We start from the raw sequence: 20515 nt of genomic DNA on the forward strand, positions 1-20515 counted from the left end.
TATTATCAGTCTCCTCCAGGGAAAACTCTCCAGCATCCTGTGGACATGCCCTGAACACTTTCCAAGCACCATCATAGCTCAGGGATCTGCAGTCAGTAAGATGCATAAGAGTCTTAGGTGCATGGGATCAATGCTCCAGGGGACATACAACTTTTCACCTCCAGCACTGCAAATAAAACAGGATGAACCCTCTTCATGATGAGAGATTTTTCTGGTGATGTCAGGGCTAAGAGATTGTTTTACTGCTAAAGCTTGTTATTATCTCAACCACAGTTTTTAAAAATCTAGATGTTCTTATTAGTTTTCCATCGCTGACTGGGCACCTGAATCTCTCTTTTTTGATCACTCCTGGTACCAACGAAATGCAGATCCTCGGGGTACCTAGGAGTAGGGAGTGATGGGGTGGCCTTGGGATGCTACGGCTGGCTCAGTACTGGTACAACATCTCCAGATCACAAAACTCAGTGACTTTTTTACCCTGGGTTTTACTGAGGGAGCCCCTGAACAATGTCTTCGCTCAGGAGACACCCACCAAACTGGAAGACTCTGGCAGTCTGCTTCCCAATCCCAGATCAGCCAAGTGCTCCAGAGAGAAAGAACTGCCATACCCCATGATGAGACAGGCAGTTTGATAAAGGAGAAAGGGAAAGGCTAGGTATGTGTGTGATTATTCAGCTCTCTCAAGGGACCAGAGGGAACTGCTCCATTTGTATTTCAGCTGCATAACTGCATAACTAGTGTGTCCTATCTCTCCATTCTGAGTCGACAGAACGGTTCTCTTCTCAGAGGAACAGGTAATGATGCCAGCAACAGACACAGTGAGAACTAGCATTCTGGGGCTAACTGGCCTCCCTCAAGTCCTTCCCTGTGTATCAAGATAGGCGGAGCTTGAAGAACTAGGGAGGGGAGCAAAGCCCCCCCAAACCCACTCTGATTACTTTTCCTTCATCTGTGCTTAAAATAGGCTATGCCAAACCCAAATAACCCAGGAGATTAAATTACAATAAAGCAGGCCAGGTAGTTGCTAATAAAATCATAGGCATTCACATCAGTGTGGCAGACAAAGACAGAACTGTTTATTGGTTCTGCCCTACCCCATTTGCAGAAGCTAAACCCCCGACAGCCATTACAACCAACTTTCTCTCACCTTCATCTAAGCGACTAGGTACCTAGACTTTTCAGGCTGATGAGGAGAAGGAATCTGTTCTTGCTAGTTTGCCTGAGAGAACCTCATCTTCTGGTGATCTTTGCTGGGTTCCTTGCCAGATATATCCTAGCTAGCATCAAGCATGATTCCAGGCTAGCCTGGAACCATCTACCAGCAAGGGCCTCTTGCCTCTATCAGTCTGCAGAAAAGGAAGGGAACAACCTTCCCCAAGCTGTCCCATCCACCTGTGGGATCAATTACTTTCCCATATATTTTTGGTCCTCCAGAATAGGCTCAAAGCTGATTCTCAGAGGAATGTACCTTTTAGGGGCTATAGGGAGTCCATGTGAACAAGAGACCATAAGTACCTGTCTCTGGAACACTGTGGTCCTTGGAGAGAGAGAGAGAGAAAATAAGAATGCAACTGCTTTTTTGTGTTTTTTTAGTCTTTCTATTTGTTCTACCAGTGCCATGTCTAATCTGAGAATACAAAGTTAAAGACAAGTATTAATTAAACACATGATGTTGGAGCTAAGATTCTTTCACTGACAAAGCCTTCTATCGTCTCAACCATAGTCAGGACAAAACAAAATAAAACAAAAACAAAAACCCGTAGACATTTTCATTACTCTGAAATCTCTCCTTGCTGAAGACAACCTGTCAGTTCCTTAGACCACGAAAAGGCAAACACATACATCAAACCTAATGAGAGATGAAACTGATATGGAAAAGGATTGATTTGTGGTTAATCCCTTGGAGGTAAAACTTTTAGTCTAGTGAAGATACCAAGATGAGGATTCCCGAATCCTCAATTTCCCAAGATGCTTCGGGACCACTAAGCCATGCTGCTAAAATAATCACCGAATTGGCAAAACTGTCAAACAGAGAATTAAATGGGAACCCTCAAGTCTGGGACAGTGCACAGGGTGAAGACCCCATGGTTCTGACAGGGTGGGCATCTGCCACCTAGGGCCTTCCTGCTGGAATGGACAGAGAGAAGCCCTGCTATTGTGAGCATTAAGCCCAGTTTACAAACCAAGCAGGAACACATCATTTTCCTAACTCTGGGAGGGCCTTGTTATGATTCATGGATAAAATGTACCTGGCTTTTCTTTCCCTTTACTGAATGGGAGCCAGGTAGCCTGTTTTCCTCAGGACAGAGACTGAGAAAACAGGGGCAATAGCAGGTCATCAGCTGGTTCATCCTCGCAGTTGAAATTTGTCATGAAAGCAAAACTTGGGAGGGTGAGAGGCTCAGGTCTGTCAAGCAAACAATACGCCTGCAGACAGAGTTGCCACAGGGGGAAGTTGCTGAAGGCCAACAGCTCAAAATGCTGTTGACTGGAGGGCTTTGTCCAGCTCCTGGGCCCTAATTAAACATCTCTTTCCTGTTCCACATTCTAACCATGACTCCTTTCAAAGGACTCTGCTTCCTGCAGGTACAATTATTAAGCCTCATCTACACCATTTATGCTTAGAATCCAGTATGCCATTTTACAGCTTCTAAATAAAGAGGGGAAATGAATGTACCAGGTGGCTGAGCTGGACAAATGTCACCAAATCAAAATCTTTTCTTTATCCTTGGCTGTTTCTGGAAACTAGCCAGGCCAAGAGCATGTTCATTTGTTCAAGAGGAACATATGAGTCATATAAAACTTTGTACATGAGCTCAGACACAGTCACTGCTCTCTAGTAATTTCATGGATGTAGAAAGTGGTTGTCAGGAAAGGGTAACCAAACAAAGGGCAGAAATGTGGCTCCCAAACCAACATCCTGCACACCCTGGCACAGGTCATGCACTGACTCACCTACTATTCTGTCTGCTTACTGCCACCCTGCTCCTGGGAAATGTCTCTCCCTTGCCTCAGCCCTTACTTTTTCTGTCCTCTTATCACAGCTGACTGGTCCAGAGATGGCACATGACATAGAGTCAACCTATGTATCCTTACATGGAGTGTTCACATTTGTGCCTGACACACTAGCAGAGATGAAGCTATAGGCTCATGTTTTCTGCAGTGAAAGGAAGCCTAACTTTCCGGGTTGAGTGTGTGTGTGTGTGTGTGTGTGTGTGTGTGTGTGTGGCACATGATTCTAATATGTAGAAAGAAGAGGTGAGATAGAGGAAGCCAGTCTTGGGTTCTACATGTTCTTATGGCCCCACTTTTGAGTTTCCTAAGATAGGCCAGACTTTTTTTTCTTTCTGTATGAGTAGGTTGACTTTGGTTTTGTCTCTTGCACCCACAATATAAGGACATTCCCTAAGGATGAGTTTCTACACATGGGAAGTGAGGGTGCTGGACCCCATCAGTGCTCTCCAAACTCAGCTCCAAGCATCTCCTAAGCATCATGGAGCAGGATGGAATATCGCTTTAGTGGCACTCTCATTTCAAATGAAATGTCACTGGAAGGCATTTACTCTTCAAACTTGTTTTTAAATCACTGGACTGAAAGCCTCTCATGCTTTGCTCATTGAAGAGTTCCTGCAACCTCCAACTCTGTCTTTGCTTCCATAAGAAGGACAGAGAGTATAGCAGCAGGAGTCTCTGCTCTAAATGACTCTCACAGCAATGATATGTAAGAGCTGAAGGCAACCTGATAGGTTATATTGCTCCTGTGCCTTCCTGTGACTTTGCAGACAAGGAAGAAAAAAGAGGGAGTTTAGGTGATGGGGCCACCACCATAGTCAAGGAACACCTTCACACTGAAATTCTCAGCTTACTATGCTACTGCTCACCTCCTACAGGAGGCTGCAGAGTTTGAGAGTTACTTTCCAGTCCTTCCTGTGTCTCACTTGCAGGTAGGGTAAAGGAAAAATAAATGAAAACGGGTACAATTTTCCTGGTGTGGCTGGTGTCCCACTGTGGTTATAGCCACATCAGGAATGAGTCAGGATTGAAAGAAGTAATGTGTCTGTGTAGTGACACATTTCGATTTATTGAACTATTGATTTAATGGGACTGGAACAAAACTCTATTAAAAGATGCATAACAATCCCTAATGTTTATTTAGGATCAGTTGCTCTAAAGCCAGTAAGATAGGATCCTCTGACCTAGGTCATTCCTGTCATCCTTCTAAACATGCCCCGTATCCTTTTCTTGTGGAGTCTCAGCTATTTCAAGTGTGCTGAGGATTTTTTTCAAACGTATCAGCATCCTTCAGAAGCCAGAAGTTCTGAGGATGACAGAGTCCCTGTAATACTGGGGAGGGATATGAAACAGGCTCAGGGCACATAGCTGGGTATCAAGTAACAAGTGAGGAGCCTGGACTGAGTAGTTTATTTTTTCTTTCAAAAAATTTTTTTGAATGAAATTTATTGGTACATTTTAGGTATACAGTATGATGACATTCATCATTGGGAATTTGTACCTTTACATGATGTATCTTGATTCTTAATTTTTCCCCATTCCTCTGCCCTTCCTTCAGTCCCTCCACCCTCCCTATTTATGAAGACTTTGTTTCCATTTTTTCCTTTTCCTTCTTTCCTTTTCCTTACCCCTACTACTTCCCCTTCCCCTTTGGACCTTTTCTTCCTATTTCACATTATCTGTTATACATTTTGATCTTCTTTACACTTTCAGTTTCTCACACCAGAGACACTATTTGGTATTTACACATGTGGGTCCAATAAATTTCACGTAAGAGTATGGCCTCACTATGCATCTTAGCTTTTTGAAGTATCTCCATACTTATTTTCACAGTGGTTGTAAGCTGTTTTTAATGGTCACTGCACACGTGACTTCTCTGGTCTCTGGGAAGATGTTTACCTGCAACAGTTCTTTCATGGGTAGTCACCCAGGCAGGCTCTGTGCACCAGGCAGACTGTACATACACTGTATACCACTCCCAGGAGATTCAGCAAAGGGTCAGAGAGGCCTTTGCCATGTTTACCAAAGCAAAAGTCCATCTCCCCACCTTGCACAGTGAAGCAGGCCTTTCCGAGACATCCCTGCCTCCAACCAAATGAAACTCTCCTCATATAACCTTTCCTAAACTCAGCACCCCCACTCTGAAAACTTTTATAGGAAGTTTGCCTTTTTCCTGTTATTTCTTCATTGTTCCAGGGGAAAATGCCTGTCTTGGTTTGAAAAGGAACCCTGACTGTCTCTAATTAACCATAAGCCTTGCATTAATTGCAAAGGAGCTGAAGGTAAAGTACGACCCCATTCTTCTTAGTATAGAAAGGCCCGGTGGGGATGCTCTGGAGCAGTGCTTCCTGCATTGCAGGTGGCCACAGCCCACTGTACCCACATGGGGATATTTCAGAGCCACCCGAGGAGCTAACTTATTTTGTATTTTCTCAGGAAATCTGCATTTTTCCAAGTGGAAATGTCTAGAAGCTGAAATGAACACAGCCTGATGTTTCTCTGCCATGTTGATGCCAATAATCAGAGCATGTATATGCACATCAATGAGAAAATCTTTCATAAAACACCTGAAAAAATACTTGTAGGCTATCAGAGCAGTTAGTGTTAGAAAGGACAGTAAGATAGTATCTGCCTATTTTAGCTTTCTGGTGGAACACTGTTAGCCAACCTTGACGATGACACAGATCAAGAGAGGAAAATAATTTTTGCATTTATTTTGAGACATTTCCTTTGGTAAACCTAATGATTTCCAAATATTTCAAATTTTCTTTTGGCAGGAAACCAAAATGGGACATTTATCTGTTATTCATTTCTTTTGTTCTAATCCCGTAAGATCCTTCCCTGACTCCCTCACTAATCAAGGGGTTAAAAAATGTTTTAGCGGAAGTGAGTGAAAAGACATCATTTGCAAGCTTCTAAGAAAGTCCTCACTTGGCTAATGCATAGACTTTCCAGAAGAAGATCAAATTCTTTGCAATAATTTCATGGCAATTAATCTTCTGCTTAAATGATAATCCTATAATTAGAAGCAATTAAATTCCTGCACAAGGATGACCTGCTCAGTCAATGTCAATGTCTCTGTATGCTAATGGGATAATTTTGAAAAAAGGCCGCAGAAATAATTTGCATCTCCCTTCCAGGGATACAAGCACTCAAGGCCTGTCTTCAAGAGCAGTTCTGTGTGGGTCAGAGACAATGGATGACAGAGGCCCTTATAAAGAATCTGGGAGCTTGGGATCATTCTAAGCTGGAAAAGAGAAGCCAGATCGCTTGTGTATGGGTACCAGGGTACTTTAAGACAAAGGCAAACACTGCATTAAGGAAATGACACTGGCAACCCTTTACCCCTTGCCAGAATCTTGCTGCCTCCCACGAACTTCCAGTGACTAAGCATCGAGCATGGAAAGCAGTGTTCGAATCACCGTAAAGAGAACTGAACGTGAATAACAACCCGTAGGAGGGCCTGCTGCTAGTTAGTACACATTTGACATTTAGCTGTGCCACCAATAAGTCAGGATGAGGTACCCGAGTCAGGATGTAAACAATGACATGTCTGAGAGGATGCAACCTTTATCTCAGCTGATGTACACCTGTCATGGCAGTGCCATTGGTACAATCGTGGGTGAGGATCTGTCATTATTTCCCCCCAAGCCTCCATTTTCTGGGGTGTAAATAATGACCAGAAATAAAAATGGCAGCAGGAAATCTGGCTAAAGTCTTCCTGACAGTGAAAAATTAAAATGGGCAAGGCAAGATGGAAACGAAGACCCCATCAGAAGATGGGCTGGCCGTGTGCGAGTTGGTTGGGCATGCCCTTTTCCACCTTGCCATTGTTGGCTTTTTCTTCCTGCCTCTGGCTCTCTTCCATTACAACTTCTCCTGTTCTATGTTCTTAGTCTTTGAGGAAATCATCTCTAGACTTAAATTTATGGGTACTTAATAAGCAGGCTCATCTTTTGCTCAAGCAAAGAGGAACCTGCCCCTAAGCCAACAACATACAGCAGAAGAATGCACGCATGATGTTCCATCACATAGTAGTCACAGCCATTAGCTGCAGGATACAAACATGAAGTTGTATCAGTTTAGCAGAGGCATGGACTATGCCTATACACCAAGGAAACAGGTGAGAAGTAAGACATGGTCTTCCCTAGGTCAGTGCCAGGCCAGCTATGCAGGAAATGGAGCCGGCATGCTGGGGTGCTAGGGGTGGACTGCGCTCCACACAGCAGCTATGTGACCTGGGCAGGGCCTTGGAGCTCTTGAGTCTCAGTGTCCTGAGTTACATAATAATGGTGATGAATGACACCATTTCAAAGTGTTACTGCCTGATGAATTTAGCAGGTATAATCCAGGCTCTTGTGTAGATGAGCAATGAGTCACAAGCACACACCTGGTGGCAAGTGGAAAGCAGGTACATTTATTGTCGATCAGGAGAAGCTGTGCTCAGGGTAAGTCTATGCTGCTGCTGGTGAACGCATTGCATGTGTGCCACAGCGGGCTGTTTGCTGTCACTGAAAGCTCTAAAAGGTATGCCACCACTGACCTAGGCGCTCAATAAAACGCCAGGGAATATGTGGTTTTGCCTTAATGTTCACCTTTTCTGTATCCGATACTTGTGTCTCTACTGGCTGGCAACACCTTTGCAAAAAGACAGGCACAGAGAGACCACGAGGTGAGGTGCCCCTAACCAGAGGTCACAACTACCTCCCACGCTAAGCTAACAGAAGTTCCAGTCCTCTCTGTGGGGCTGAGGCAGACAATGAACTTTTTCTTCCCATCTTTCCACTTACAAAGCAGGAGAAACTGTGTATCACCATGTATCACCATATGGAAAAAACACACAACCTTCCCCCATCCCTCTCAGAACTGATGGATGCCAATGGATTTGTGAAATGTCTACAAACAAAGCCATCTATAGAAAGTATACTTTGTCATGAATAGCAGTTACCTATTTTATATTACAGACTTTTCCCTACTAATATTGAAGGCCAAAATAAAAGAAGTGATTTCTCATATATTTGAGGGTCATAATGTTTGTCAATGCTAATATTTAGAGATAGAATCTTGCCTGAAATAAAAGCACACACAGATCACCACAGTGCTAGGATTTTTTTTTTTTTTTTGAAATGGGGTTTTGCCCAGATTGGCCTTAAAATTCCTGGGCTCAGGTGACCTTTCTTCCTCAGCCTCCTGAGTAGCTGGGGCTATAGGAATGCTCCGTCACACCCAGTTTAGGAGCTGGTAACTTTGAAGTAGGCATGGCACACCCTAGTGTGTGGAGAGTGACTGGTACCCAATGGGAGGGCAGATACAGAACATAACCAGCTCAGCCATTCTGTAAGTCCTTGATGTCTGTCTAGATCATAAATAACAATTCTGTCAATACTGTGCCCACATCTACTTTTTTTTTTTTGGAACAGGGTCTCACTATGTAGCCCGGGCTGGCCTTGAACTTGTGTCAACCCTCCTACCTCAGACTCCCTAATGCTGGGATTATAGGTGTGCATCCCTATGTGCAACCATGACTACTCGATACACACATGTATGTGTGCCTATATATAACTCTTTTAGCTCTTTCATTCACATCGTTTTTTCTTTTCCTTTTTTTTTTTTTTTGGCCTGGACTATTTGGAAAATGGGCATAATGCACAAGCTCCCAGGGACGTGGACCATGGGTGGTTCCTTGGCCCTGTGCAGTGCTGCCCACCTGTGTCTGTGGCCCTGACAGTATGGTAGGGTGTATAATAGCAACTACCATGCAGCCAGCTCCTGGTGCCTGTAAAGAAAGCTCAGTGACTTACATGTATTAACTGGCATGGGAGCCAGGTGAGGGCTATTTACAAATGGGGCTTCTAGACACAGCCTCAGTGCAGAGCCACAAAAATACACTCCAGTTTGGGATAGAAAAATCTGACCTCCTTTGCTCTGCTGTCTGCTAAAGGGAGGGGCACTGGTGGCCATGGGCAGAGGCCTATGAAGCCTACTGGAACGAGAGCCCAGACAGGGAAGTTGAACCTCTGGGGTGATCAGATGGTTGCTTCACCTGGGGCCTCCTTCCAGCTGAGACTTCACTCTACAGAGCATACTGCAGTACAGTACTGGGTCAGTCAGAACCATGCTCCAGACATATTTAACACTGCTCAGCTCTTACGGAGTTTGCAGTGTTCTCAACAGTGAAGTTGGAAGAACGGCCCAGTATCCTCCTATATATTCCTACTCTGGATTTGCTGACTGCTAGCACCCTGTTTCAGGTGCTTCTGCCTGCAAGCATGAGCGGGTGCCCTCTCTCGCCCTCTCTCTTCAAGGTCACTGAACTGCACAGTCGAGATGGACAGGAAGAGGGGTCTGAGTGCTGCAAGGAGACTAACACTGAAGTCTTCCCTTACCCATGGGAGCTCAGGTTAGAACTTTAATCACCACACAAGTTAACAACCTAACATATTCCAGGAAACTAGACTCTTCTTCAAAATAATCTGTCTGGGGAGAGACATGTTCTGGAAACAGCTGTAAAGCACGTGATTTTTTAAATTTACTTACAACATTATTTTGAAAATTAATTCCTGTGAGGAATTGTTTATACCAGTCCTCCAAATCAAATAAAAAAGCACACAAAAAATGTAGAAGACCTATTAAAATTGCTTACTGGAAGAAAAAAAACTACACTATTTTGATAACATCAGCACCTCTGCTCAGAGGTGAAAAAAACCACAAATACATCATGAAAGCGGAGGCCTTTCCTATAAATACCACACCAACCAAGGAAGAAAACTCACTTCTAATCTCTGAAGGGTGATTTCCATCCCAAAACAGGACTCCCACTGGGAATTTCTATGTTACTTTGCAAATTATTTTCAACCTGAGGGTTCTATACAGGTAAATGGGGACTGAGCTCGTCTAGCAATTAACACAGCTGCTCAGGGTTTAGGTTTAAATGCATTTTCCAAGAAATAGCCTGTATTTGGACCATAAGCTTGGCTCATTATGGTTTGGTGTTTATATTTGTGTTCTCATTAAAGCCAGGCTGCTTTCCACATTTCATTTAAAACCTCAACGGGAGCTCTCTCCCTCCACCTTTGTAATACCGACAAGCTTTCAGCCTCCATCTTCCCCACGGGGTCTTTTCCTTCTGAGTCCTCTCTCCACCCTAAACACTTTCCACTGGTGTACTATTAAGGACTGCATAATTCGGGACTTAATTACACTTGGGCTTGGATTGTTTTTCAATCTCTTCCCATGGTACCCTTGTCCCCCTAGTTTTCTTTTTATTTATTTTTAAAAATTTGCTGCCATTTATATACTATATAAATTTTACGTGCTGTATATTTACAGTGGGGCAAGTGTTTTTTTAATCTTTAAAAAACAAAGATCAAACTTTAGACATCTCTGAACAACACAAACTGTATAAACCATACAGACTATTCGGACTGAAACTGTATTAGTTTTCCCCACTCCATCTCCTGATGCAGGACCAGTGAGTCATAAGTGCACAAAGTTTGAAAGTATATCCATATTAAACATAAAATCATGGGTTAGGGATTTAGCTCAGTGGTTCCGCCGCCTGCCTCACAAGTGCAAGGTCTTGAGTTCAATCCCCGGTATCAAGTAAGTAAGTAAGTAAATAAATAAATAAAATCATAGTATGTTTTTTTCTGTAACTAGAAACTTTAAGGGACCAAGCTGACAACTCAGACTCCAATATCATACAGGAGATGAGACACAGTGTGAAAAAGTAATAAAAACACACTGTAAGCTTTACAAATAATGTTTGGGTTATACATTTATAATGTGAATACTCATCATAACTGGTAAGTGGATTGGAATAGTTCCATAAAGGTCAAACACAGAACTTGTCTTTAAGTTATATTTTCAAATCTTGAATACAACTAAAATATGAAGCAAGTTAGTTTCTAGTATCAGACATTACAGAAAATAGACTGGGAGTTCCAGTGGTGCAATCGGTTAGCGTGCCATACTTATACAGAAAACAGACTTCCCTTCTAGTTGATAGCTTGTAGATTTTTAAATAAGTATTTAAAATTAAATACATGCCCTGTCAGTTTATAATAATTTTTAAAATAATTCCATGGTTTCCCGGTTGGTCTTGCACCAGGTGTCTAACTTGAAGGAACATTGCACGAAATACAAATAACCAACCTGAGTCTGTAATTAAGCAGCATTTGAGATGTTCTACTCCAGGGCATTATTTTCAATATGATTTATATACACGGTATTTTACAATGGTCAGAAGTTGCAGAAAGTGTTCATCCTTTTGGATTTAGGGCAATTAAGAAATGATAAAAACTAAAAAAAAAAAATCATGGTAAAGTCTGTACAGTATTTACCAAAGAAGCACCACGCAGATTTGAACAAATTTATGTTTATAATTTAAGCTGAATTGTGGCTTCCGTGGAACATGTTGAATCATAACTAGTGAATTTTTGTTTTGAGGCCAAGTTTTCAATCACCCTGGCCATACTCCAACAGGTGGCACCTGTTGGCCCTGCTCTCCATCCTTAAATGTTTGGTTTTCTTGTGGAAAGGTCCAGTGCCTTCCAGTCAGGACACTGGTGAGCAGGAAGCTGCCCTCAGGTCTCCCGAAATGGTCGACAGTCTCATAGCTTGAGGCCTTCGGTGAATGCAGTCCTGGTTCTTTCTCAAAAGTCCTCTGATTTCCGAGTGGCTCTTCTTTTTCTTTCTCTTCTTTTTGTGTCTGTGGACGTTAGTATCTGAGTACACTACCAGAAGATCTGGATCCAGGTGATGCCTGTAGTCACGTTCTTCGCGTTTGTCTTTAGAGTTCTTTTTCTTTGATTTTTTGCGCTTCTTCGCCTTGGGCTCTTCCAGATCTTTCTTCTCCACGTGACTGCACTCTCACCGCTCTCCTACCTCTGTTTGCGTGACTTCATGCTTTCATGTTCATGAAATCGATCAGAGGCCACAACTTCTGCCATCAGCTCCAAAGGCAACCTTCTCCTGGGGTTACTGCTCAGGGTGCAGAGGGAAAGGGGGTGCGGCTCCTGTGTGCGGGCTGTGGAAGTGCATCCGCTCCGTCACCTGGACAGGCAGGTGGCTGCCAGCCCTTCCTGGCCTGGGAAGAGTCCTTGTGTGGCTGCTTCATACTGGGCTTCCTGACTGCACAGGGGTGTACCCGTCGGGATAGTACCTGCACCGGTCCCATCTCATCTTCTTGGGGTAGTACTACTCCTGGAGCCAGGTATGCTCACTGTTCGAGTGGTGGTAGCAGCTCCAGTCCTGGTCAGCCCCGCCCCTGGTTCGTCAACAGTGGTGACTGTACCTGCTCAGACAGCGGTGCTCAGCTGGGCTCATCCTCTCACCATAGAACAGGGTTGCTGGCTCCCGCTGCAGTGGTCCAGTGCGTGGTACTCCTGCTTGCTGTGCTTTCTGTTGTAGGAGCACTGCTATTTGTGACAGTGGTCCTAAGTCCTGCTTTGACTCTGACTCAGACTCCTACTTTTCTGCACATGTTCCCCACTGGAGGAGTGGTCTTGGCCATTATGGTAATGCCCTCAGTCAACTTGTTTAACTAAGGCTGCTGATTTTCTCTTTAACTGGAGGGTAATCTGGAACTTTCTGCCCTACTTACCTTCACTGCACCTCTCTCTGTGACTGTGACTTTGCTCAGGGCCCCCCTCAGGATGGGCACCTGTGGTCCTATCTGGCAGAGGAGAGGGCAGCACATCAGCAGATGCCCCTGTATTCTGGGATGGGGCCTCTGTGTCACTGCACTGGTCTCTGCTGAGGTAAAGTACAAGTTTATGCTCACATCCAGCTTCCGAATGTACCCTTGAGCCTCTTGGGGTGTTTCACTGCATTTGTGTGTAAAGTTCCCAGTATCACAGAGTTCAGGAAGTTGGTCACCCCCTGTGGGGGTCTTACTGGCATTACAAAGGTTTACGATGGGCAAAAATTCATCAGGTTTGGCTGAACTATTTTCTGAGACAACTTCTTTGGTAGATTTGAGGGTGGTGTCAGCGGGGAGCAAAGCCTTCTTAAACTTGCTGCACAGACTTGTGATTGGGTCCAGCTTCTCATGGGAACCGGCAGTGGCAGTGACAGCCTCAAGCCCCACAGCAAGGTCCCCTGACCAACTTTTCTCTGTTTCAGGTGGACTTATTTCATCTGTTGAGCCTTCTCCTTTGTTGCTAAGTTTGAAGGTCTCTAAGACTTTGTCTTCCAGAAGAGAGAGCAAAGAAGCAGGTATCAACTTCCCAGGAAGACTGCTTTAGAAAAGGGGTTTTCTGAGTATAAAGCTGGCTGGACTTAGCAACTGGCACCCTCTAATGGTGGGCCATTTTCTTTTGGGTCAATGTCTCTACTATTAGTACCATTTAGTGTGATAGGCTCTTGAAGCTCATCGGTTGGGGCCTCATCATCTTCAGCTTCATGGCCAGCAGAGTGAGCAGGGGTCATCTGGCCCATACCATTCTTTTTGGCCAGGCCCTTGGACTCCTCATCAGACCCTCAGATGACTCTGCACCGTAGGGGACCAGCACACTGGAACTCACCTTGGATTTGTCACTCATCACTGGCTTGGAGCAGGACTCACTTGGGGAGAGTGGTTTTGCTACTTTACTAGAAACTGACACTGTGGATGCATTTCAGGTAAACTGTATCGCAGAATAGTTGGTGACAGCAGAAGAAGGAACAGGCTTGTTAGGGGCCTCCAAGGCATTGCTATGATGGCTAGGCTGAGATTGCGCTTGGCAAACAGGCAACTTGTTATGAATACTGATGGTGATTTTTTGTTACTTGGGGTGTTCTGGAATCATGGAGCATCTGTTAACTGACCAGTTTTGAACAGAAGTAGAAGCACTAACAGGACTAGCCCTGTTGACATTGGGATTTCCATTAGGACTGGACATGGAACTGCTTGGCGTGTCTTTCAGTGGCCCGGTCCCATTCAAGTGAGGTGAATTCTTCATCATGTGAGAGAGAAGCTGTGGTCCAATGAATCCTGATGCAGCCTGCTTGTTGGTGACAACCAGCTGACTGATGACTGGGTGGAGAGAGGACTGGCCAGGGCTGTGGGTGGAATTAGTAAATTCACCTCCATTTTTCACATCATGGCACCCGATATAAAACAGCACATATGCTTGCTGGCTGAGTACTGATCTAATATCACTAGCAGATATGATGGAGTCATTCATTTGATACCACAGGCCACTGTTAGCTTTTATGTAACAGAAGCAATGGCCTGTATGGCAGTTAAATCCAGTGTGGACCAGCACTGCATACAAAACATACATAACGTGTTCTCCATTTGGTTCTCCATTCGGCCATATGGCCAAATCAAGATACACAGGATATTTCACATCCTTTGCAATTTTTCCACCAGTAGAATTTGCAAAGCATTTCAGAGAGACTGTAAGAACATTAGATCATCCATGTATAGTAAACCTCTTTGAAGCTGGAACCATCTTTTTACACTTGCTGCACTTGTAGGAGTTTTCTCCATCTAGCTGTTCCGGCTTCACAAACTGCTCCGATGCCTTGTCAACACTCGGCGCAGCCTTTATCTTCAACATACTATCAAGATATGGATCAAAAGTATCTGAAACACCCTGGCAATTTAAACATTTGACTCTCAATCTTAGGTATCCTCCAGATATCTGACAAACAAGTGTGGTGGCCTGGGTGTATCTATCTAATTTACTGTTGCTGTTCAAGCATGCTTTCTGCACAGCATCAACAGTGTACTGAAGAAATTCATGGGCCTCTTCCTAGTTTCCAAAACTAAAGTTCCTCTACACTGCATTTCATTGACGACCAACATGGGTTTAATAACATCCCCAAGATTATTGAATGCCTGGGTAATATGCACTTGCATTGTACACATCATACAAAATCCTTCTGCATAACCTTGCTCCTTTTGTGGTGACAGCTCTGATTTTATCAGGCACAGCCGGATTTGAATAGACAGCACCGGGTACCCGTCCTCACGAAAGTGCGTGCCTGGAAACATCACTCAGTGTAGACACAGCACCCCAGACGGCGGAGCCCACATCCATGTCTCCAGGTGAGACAGCATCGCAACTGCCAGGCCAATTGTGACAGTCTGAGAGATCTGAAGATTCAACTTTGTCAACTACAGTCATTGTTCAATTCTGACCCGGCCCCAAGCTCGCTCCATCCCCCTCGGCTGCTGCCACTGCTGCACCCAGCCCAGCCGCAGGGCGGGGAAAATGATGAGCCTCCATCCCCACAGCCACTGCGGACTCCAGCTCAGCGCCGCGCTGTAGCTCCCGCCAGACTCTGTCCCCCTACTTTCAAATCCCAAATTTAGACTTTCTGTACCCTCAGACAATCTCATATAATGCCGAGTAGGGGTTTACTATTCATTCAAAAGGAGATTCTCCCTAATACACGACTTAGAAGGTTCAAAGCCATGGCACTGAAAGACAGACCTGGGCTCCAGCCCTATTCCATCACTTTCTACCCCATGACTTGGAGCAATTTCCTTCCTTCTCTCAGCTCCTTGGCTCTTCTAAAAAGTGAAGATATAATAGTACTTAATTTTAAGATGCAGTGTGAGGAGTCAATAAAACAATGAACACAGGAACTCAGCACAAAGAAAGGTCAAGTTCTATGAATGGTAAGTGCACAGTAGGTCCTCATTGAACGCTAGCTACTGTTATCAAAAACATTTCTCGACCAACCCTTGCCTGAAATATTTGCTGGGGAAGAGGTACAGACAGGGAAGAGGAGGGAATGCCACCTGTGTGACAGAACTGCTCTACTGGGTTTCACTTGGTGTACTCTGCAGTTCTTTTACACTGGAATAACGTTAAGTATGATGTCTTCCATTTTGCTCTTCAAAACAATTCTGAGCGAGAACATAATGTTAAGTGAAATAAGTTAGACACACAAGCTTAAATATGGCATGGTTTCTCTTAGGTGAGAAACTCAAAGTATATCTATGCAAATGGGGTAAATGGGAGCTAGGTGGATAGGAATGGGGAAAACTTCAGATGGTTCCCCAAACTATCCATTCCATGTTTCAAAAATATTTTAATACATATGCTAATTTGTTTCATTCATAATACTAGTTTCTCTTAGTATATTGGAAAGAAAGTTTTGTGCTAATATATGTCTCTTTGTAAGACAGAAACTTTGCATTGATGTCTTGTACTCTGCGTAACTGCTTTGAAGATAAAAATATGCAGTGTATTGACTACTGTTATTTTCTTATTTTGTTGTGGAATTTTGTTTCATAAAATAAAGAAACAATAAAGCAATACCCAGTGATGAGCACAGGTACTACTTTTCAGAAATATATCAGATACTAATTACAAATAGGATGACCTTAATACTTAAACTTTCCTGATGCCAGGATACTAACATCAGGGATGCGGGTGCCAGGGACTGGATACTACTTCTGTAACTTTTCTGAAAATATGTAATTACTTCAAATGAAAAGTTCTCAAGATATTATTACTCATTAGTTATTTTGTTGAATTTGACATTCTGTATTTAAAATTAGAATTCTTTCACACAAATTATTTAACTTTAAAAAAATTTTTGTGGTGCTGAAGATGGAACCCAAGTGAAGGCCTTGGGCATGTGAGGCAAGTGCTCTGCTACTGAGCTAAACCCTCTAGTCCAGTAACCACACTTAAAAAACAAATTCCAATTTTTATTGGTACTATCAATAAAATATAATTAAAATATTTAACCATTAAATTTGCCATTTTGCAAATAAATTCATTTCATTATGCCTCAGTTTCTTCATCTATAAAGTGAGCATGATAGTCAGTGTCTTCATAGATACTCACGATGAGGCCATATTTCTGTCTTGCTGCTAGGCAGCTCTACATGCTGGCAGGAACCTGTTAGATAAGCTCACCTGTAAATATTGCTTTTTTATGGAAATCACAGTGTTAACTGATGCTGCTGTTATTGTTTGCTATGATCTGAATATTGGTATCCTCCCCAAGTGACAGTGCTAAAAGGGAAATATTTTGGGAAAGGACTAAGTTACAATGGCTTCACTCTCATGTAGGTGGTTAGCACCCTTATAAAAAAGAGGCTAAATGGAGGGGGTCTGTGGCCGCTGCCATATGGAGGCATAGCCTTCCTCCCCTCAACGTGTGAGGATGAAGCAAGAGGTGCCGTGTATGAGGCAGAGAGTGACCTTCAGCAGACACTGAGTCTGTTGGTGCCTTGATCTTCTCAGCCTCCAGAACTATGGGAAATAAAGTTCTATTATGTATAAATTATCCGGTCTAAGGCATTTTGTAACAGTCTGAATGGAATAAGGCATTATTATTAAATGATTGCTGCGTTCATGTTCTTAACATGTCTATATTTCTATTTTAAACGTTTTTAACTAATTCTCAGGAGACATGACCTACATAGCAGCAGTGAGCAGAGCAGTACTGGTTGCTGGTTAGTTTTCATGTGTGAAACCCATGTCCAACTCAGTGAAAGATAAGATCCCTTGAGATAATTCTATGTCTGTGAGTCAAGCTCACTTCTTGGCAAAGGTGGAGCAATTAGCATGGTAAAAACCCTAGGACGATGGGAGCTGACCTTGCTCTTTCACCCATGTGCCATCTCGGCCAGGGTGCCTGTGCCTCTCTGTGTACTTCTACATCTGCAAGTCTGCTGGAACTTACAGAAGAGACTGGATGACTCAGGCAGCACCACGTGACTGCTGCTTTTTTTTCAGGAGAAAGGACAGGGCAAGTCCAGCAGGCTCTGTGCGTTTTGATTTATCTGGAAACACACTGAACAATAGCTAAACATTAAAAAACTCTGTGCAGGCATTCTTGCCTTACAGAAAGTCAGTCCCTGTCACATTTATATCCCATAATTAAACTGACTATTCACCTGTGATGTGTATTCAACTGCCAACACGGATGGCACTGGAAATAGAGGAAAAGGTAAGGAAAGGCATAGCAGTGTTTAGCCACTAGATGTTCTAAGTTGTGCTCATCACTCCTTTACCACCTATGGACACTATGTTTATGGCAATTTCCTCCTACGCTGCATGCTCTCTGCCCCCAGTACACAGATTTGACAATGCAGGAGCCTTAACAGAAGAGAGAGAGAGAGAAACGAGAGAGGGGCTGTGATATTGAAAATGCTCTCAAGGCCAAGTTTGTGGTCCCCATGGAGCCATACATCCTCTGGGTATGGTGCCTACAGAGCATGGGTGCCAGTCTGAGGGGCCTTGCTATCAGGAGAGAGAAGGGCAGAGTGCACTCCAGTGACCGCAGCGGAATTAAAAGGACATGTAAGTAACAACCATAGCACCAAATGCAAGGGTACAACAGGAGTGGATAGGAAAAAAAGGAATTTCTCTAAAACACAAAAGTCAAAAGAGGGTCTTAGCCTAAGGATTTCATGCACAGTTCCATCTTGTCAATTAGCTGCAGCTAGTTTGTTCCATGAGGTTACCCACTGGTGAGCTATGTTGCCTCTCTCCTAGAAATGCCTCAAAATCCTTTGTTTGGTTTCTCTGCATTCTTACCTGAGAGGACAGCACTGAGTAGAAAGGTGCTTAATTTAAAAAAGTGAAGATGTTTTCCAGAGTAAGCTTTCCCTAGAACTCTTCCCCCTTCCTTTTTTTCTTAAACAGACGGCATCCAGCCTTTCTTTCAGGATATCTTCTGTTGTTTACGAACAAGTAACATTAAAGTCAATTTACTCAACATGTATGACAGCTTCAAATCTTTAAATAAAAATGAAAATATAAATACCTTTGTTGATCAGACAAAAATAAACATATTTGCCAAAGAACAAGCATGTGAGTGGTTCAAGAGGAAGCCCTGAGGGCAGGGAAACAAGGTTGATGTCTGATGTAAGCCATGAATCAACATGGAATGGGTCATGCAACAGAAAAGTCAAAACAAGTTGAAGGTACAGGATAGGTCCCAGACCACTAAGGCACCAGGATAACTTGAGCTTGAGTGTGTTGATGTATGATTTGGTGGGAAAAACCAGTATACAGTGGCGCACAGCCAGTCACCGCCCCAGAGGGGAGCATCCTGGACCACAGACAGGGAACTCTGATCTGAGTCTGGGCATTTGTAGGAGGTACACATGGTGTGATAATCAGCAGGAAGGGTCTGGAGTATAATGCTTTCCTTTCAGTCCTGGCTGCTCCCTAACTGCAATGGTATCAATTACCGTATCTCTATGCTTCAGTTTCTTCTTCTGGAAAATGAGGCTAACAATCAGGTAGTTGTGAGGACTGAAATTTTCAACACCATGCCTAACACAGGGGAAGAATACGCCCGCAGCCTGTGGCTGTCACTATCATCCAGGTGGATTCATCAGATTGTCGTGGCCCAACACTAGTGAACATCTGGATCCTCCATCCATCCCCTTCCCTGCCCTAGTTCTTCTCTCAACAATAGCATGTGGATAAACTGGCTTCCTTGCTCCCCTGTCGTTGGAGGGAAAGTGCACTGATCATGCTGTCAGAGTACCCCAATCCACAGTGATTGTGACTTTGTATGACATCGAGTTTTTGGGAATTAGTGTATAGAGACCAGTCTCCTGGAGATGTGTTAACTCACATCTGCTGGGCTTAAAGATAGTGACAATTCAGTCATTATAAAAGCTTCGCGAGGACTCAAGGCATCTAGGCCAGGGCCCACCCTGCACTGACAGAACCTTGACCTTAAAAATGCTGCTCCTGGACAAGCACGCCTTACCTGTGACATGGAGCTTCTCATCAGTGACTTCAGCCTTCAGGTAAATCCGCCCCCTCTTCTCTGTGTGATCCATTCCACAGAGGCTGGGAACATTTATTACACATTGCTTGTGAACATTCATGTCGCAGGCTGTGAATCGAGAAAGCAAAGGGTAAGGGTGGCCATATGGACTCACAGTACTTCCTCCGTGTTTTGGTGTCTGACAAAAGTGGGAATTACCCTCTAACTCGATACTTTGTGATAATGTTTTTGGTGACATGAAGAACTGTTAGCAGATGTCCCTTCCAGCACAAGCTTCCGGTGAGTGACAATATCCTTAAAATATCCATCCCATATTTGCTCAGTTTTCACAGAAGAAAAATGCCTCCACTTGGTCTTCTATGAGTATTTCAAATATTTAACAAAATTCACATAGGTAGATGTATATGAAGTCAGACTAATTAATATTTTATGTACACACAGGCATATAATATGCAAATTTTCAACACAGAATACTTTTTGCCAAACAATTCCTTCTGCCTGTCTGAGTTCAACACAGAGAAAGTGGCAATCTGTGGGTTGAGGACAGGAAATTCATAAAACTTTATTTTCCTCAACTAACCCTGTGTTTTCAAGAAAGTGTAAGTATGTTGCCTTTTTTGTTTTTTTTTTAGTGAACTTGAGTTTGATATTTTAAGCCTGTCTTCAAATACTTAAATATTACTCCCAGTAAAACAAATATACAGCTGGCAGAAGCCATTCCTTACAGCTGACATTATGTGGGTGAGACAGGGGGAGGATAAAGGAAGATCAGTCTTACTGCAGTGAACCAAAGAAACCCC

The 20515-nt window shown here is 43.5% G+C and overlaps 1 protein-coding gene and 1 pseudogene across 1 annotated transcript in view; both read right to left on the bottom strand.

Annotated features, from left to right (window-relative positions):
* Nucleotides 1-20515, bottom strand: part of Prkca (protein kinase C alpha) — a 409108-nt gene that overhangs the window by 99352 nt on the left and 289241 nt on the right. The window contains exon 5 of the mRNA XM_010616805.2: nucleotides 19695-19823. Coding sequence (XP_010615107.1) covers nucleotides 19695-19823 — 129 coding nt within the window. The remainder of the gene's footprint in view (nucleotides 1-19694; nucleotides 19824-20515) is intronic.
* On the bottom strand, nucleotides 11470-12687 carry LOC117287330 (annotated as a pseudogene).

This window comes from Fukomys damarensis, unplaced genomic scaffold (assembly GCF_012274545.1).
Source record: "Fukomys damarensis isolate Sample0158 unplaced genomic scaffold, DMR_v1.0_HiC HiC_scaffold_23, whole genome shotgun sequence".
NCBI classification, from domain to species: Eukaryota; Metazoa; Chordata; class Mammalia; order Rodentia; family Bathyergidae; genus Fukomys; species Fukomys damarensis.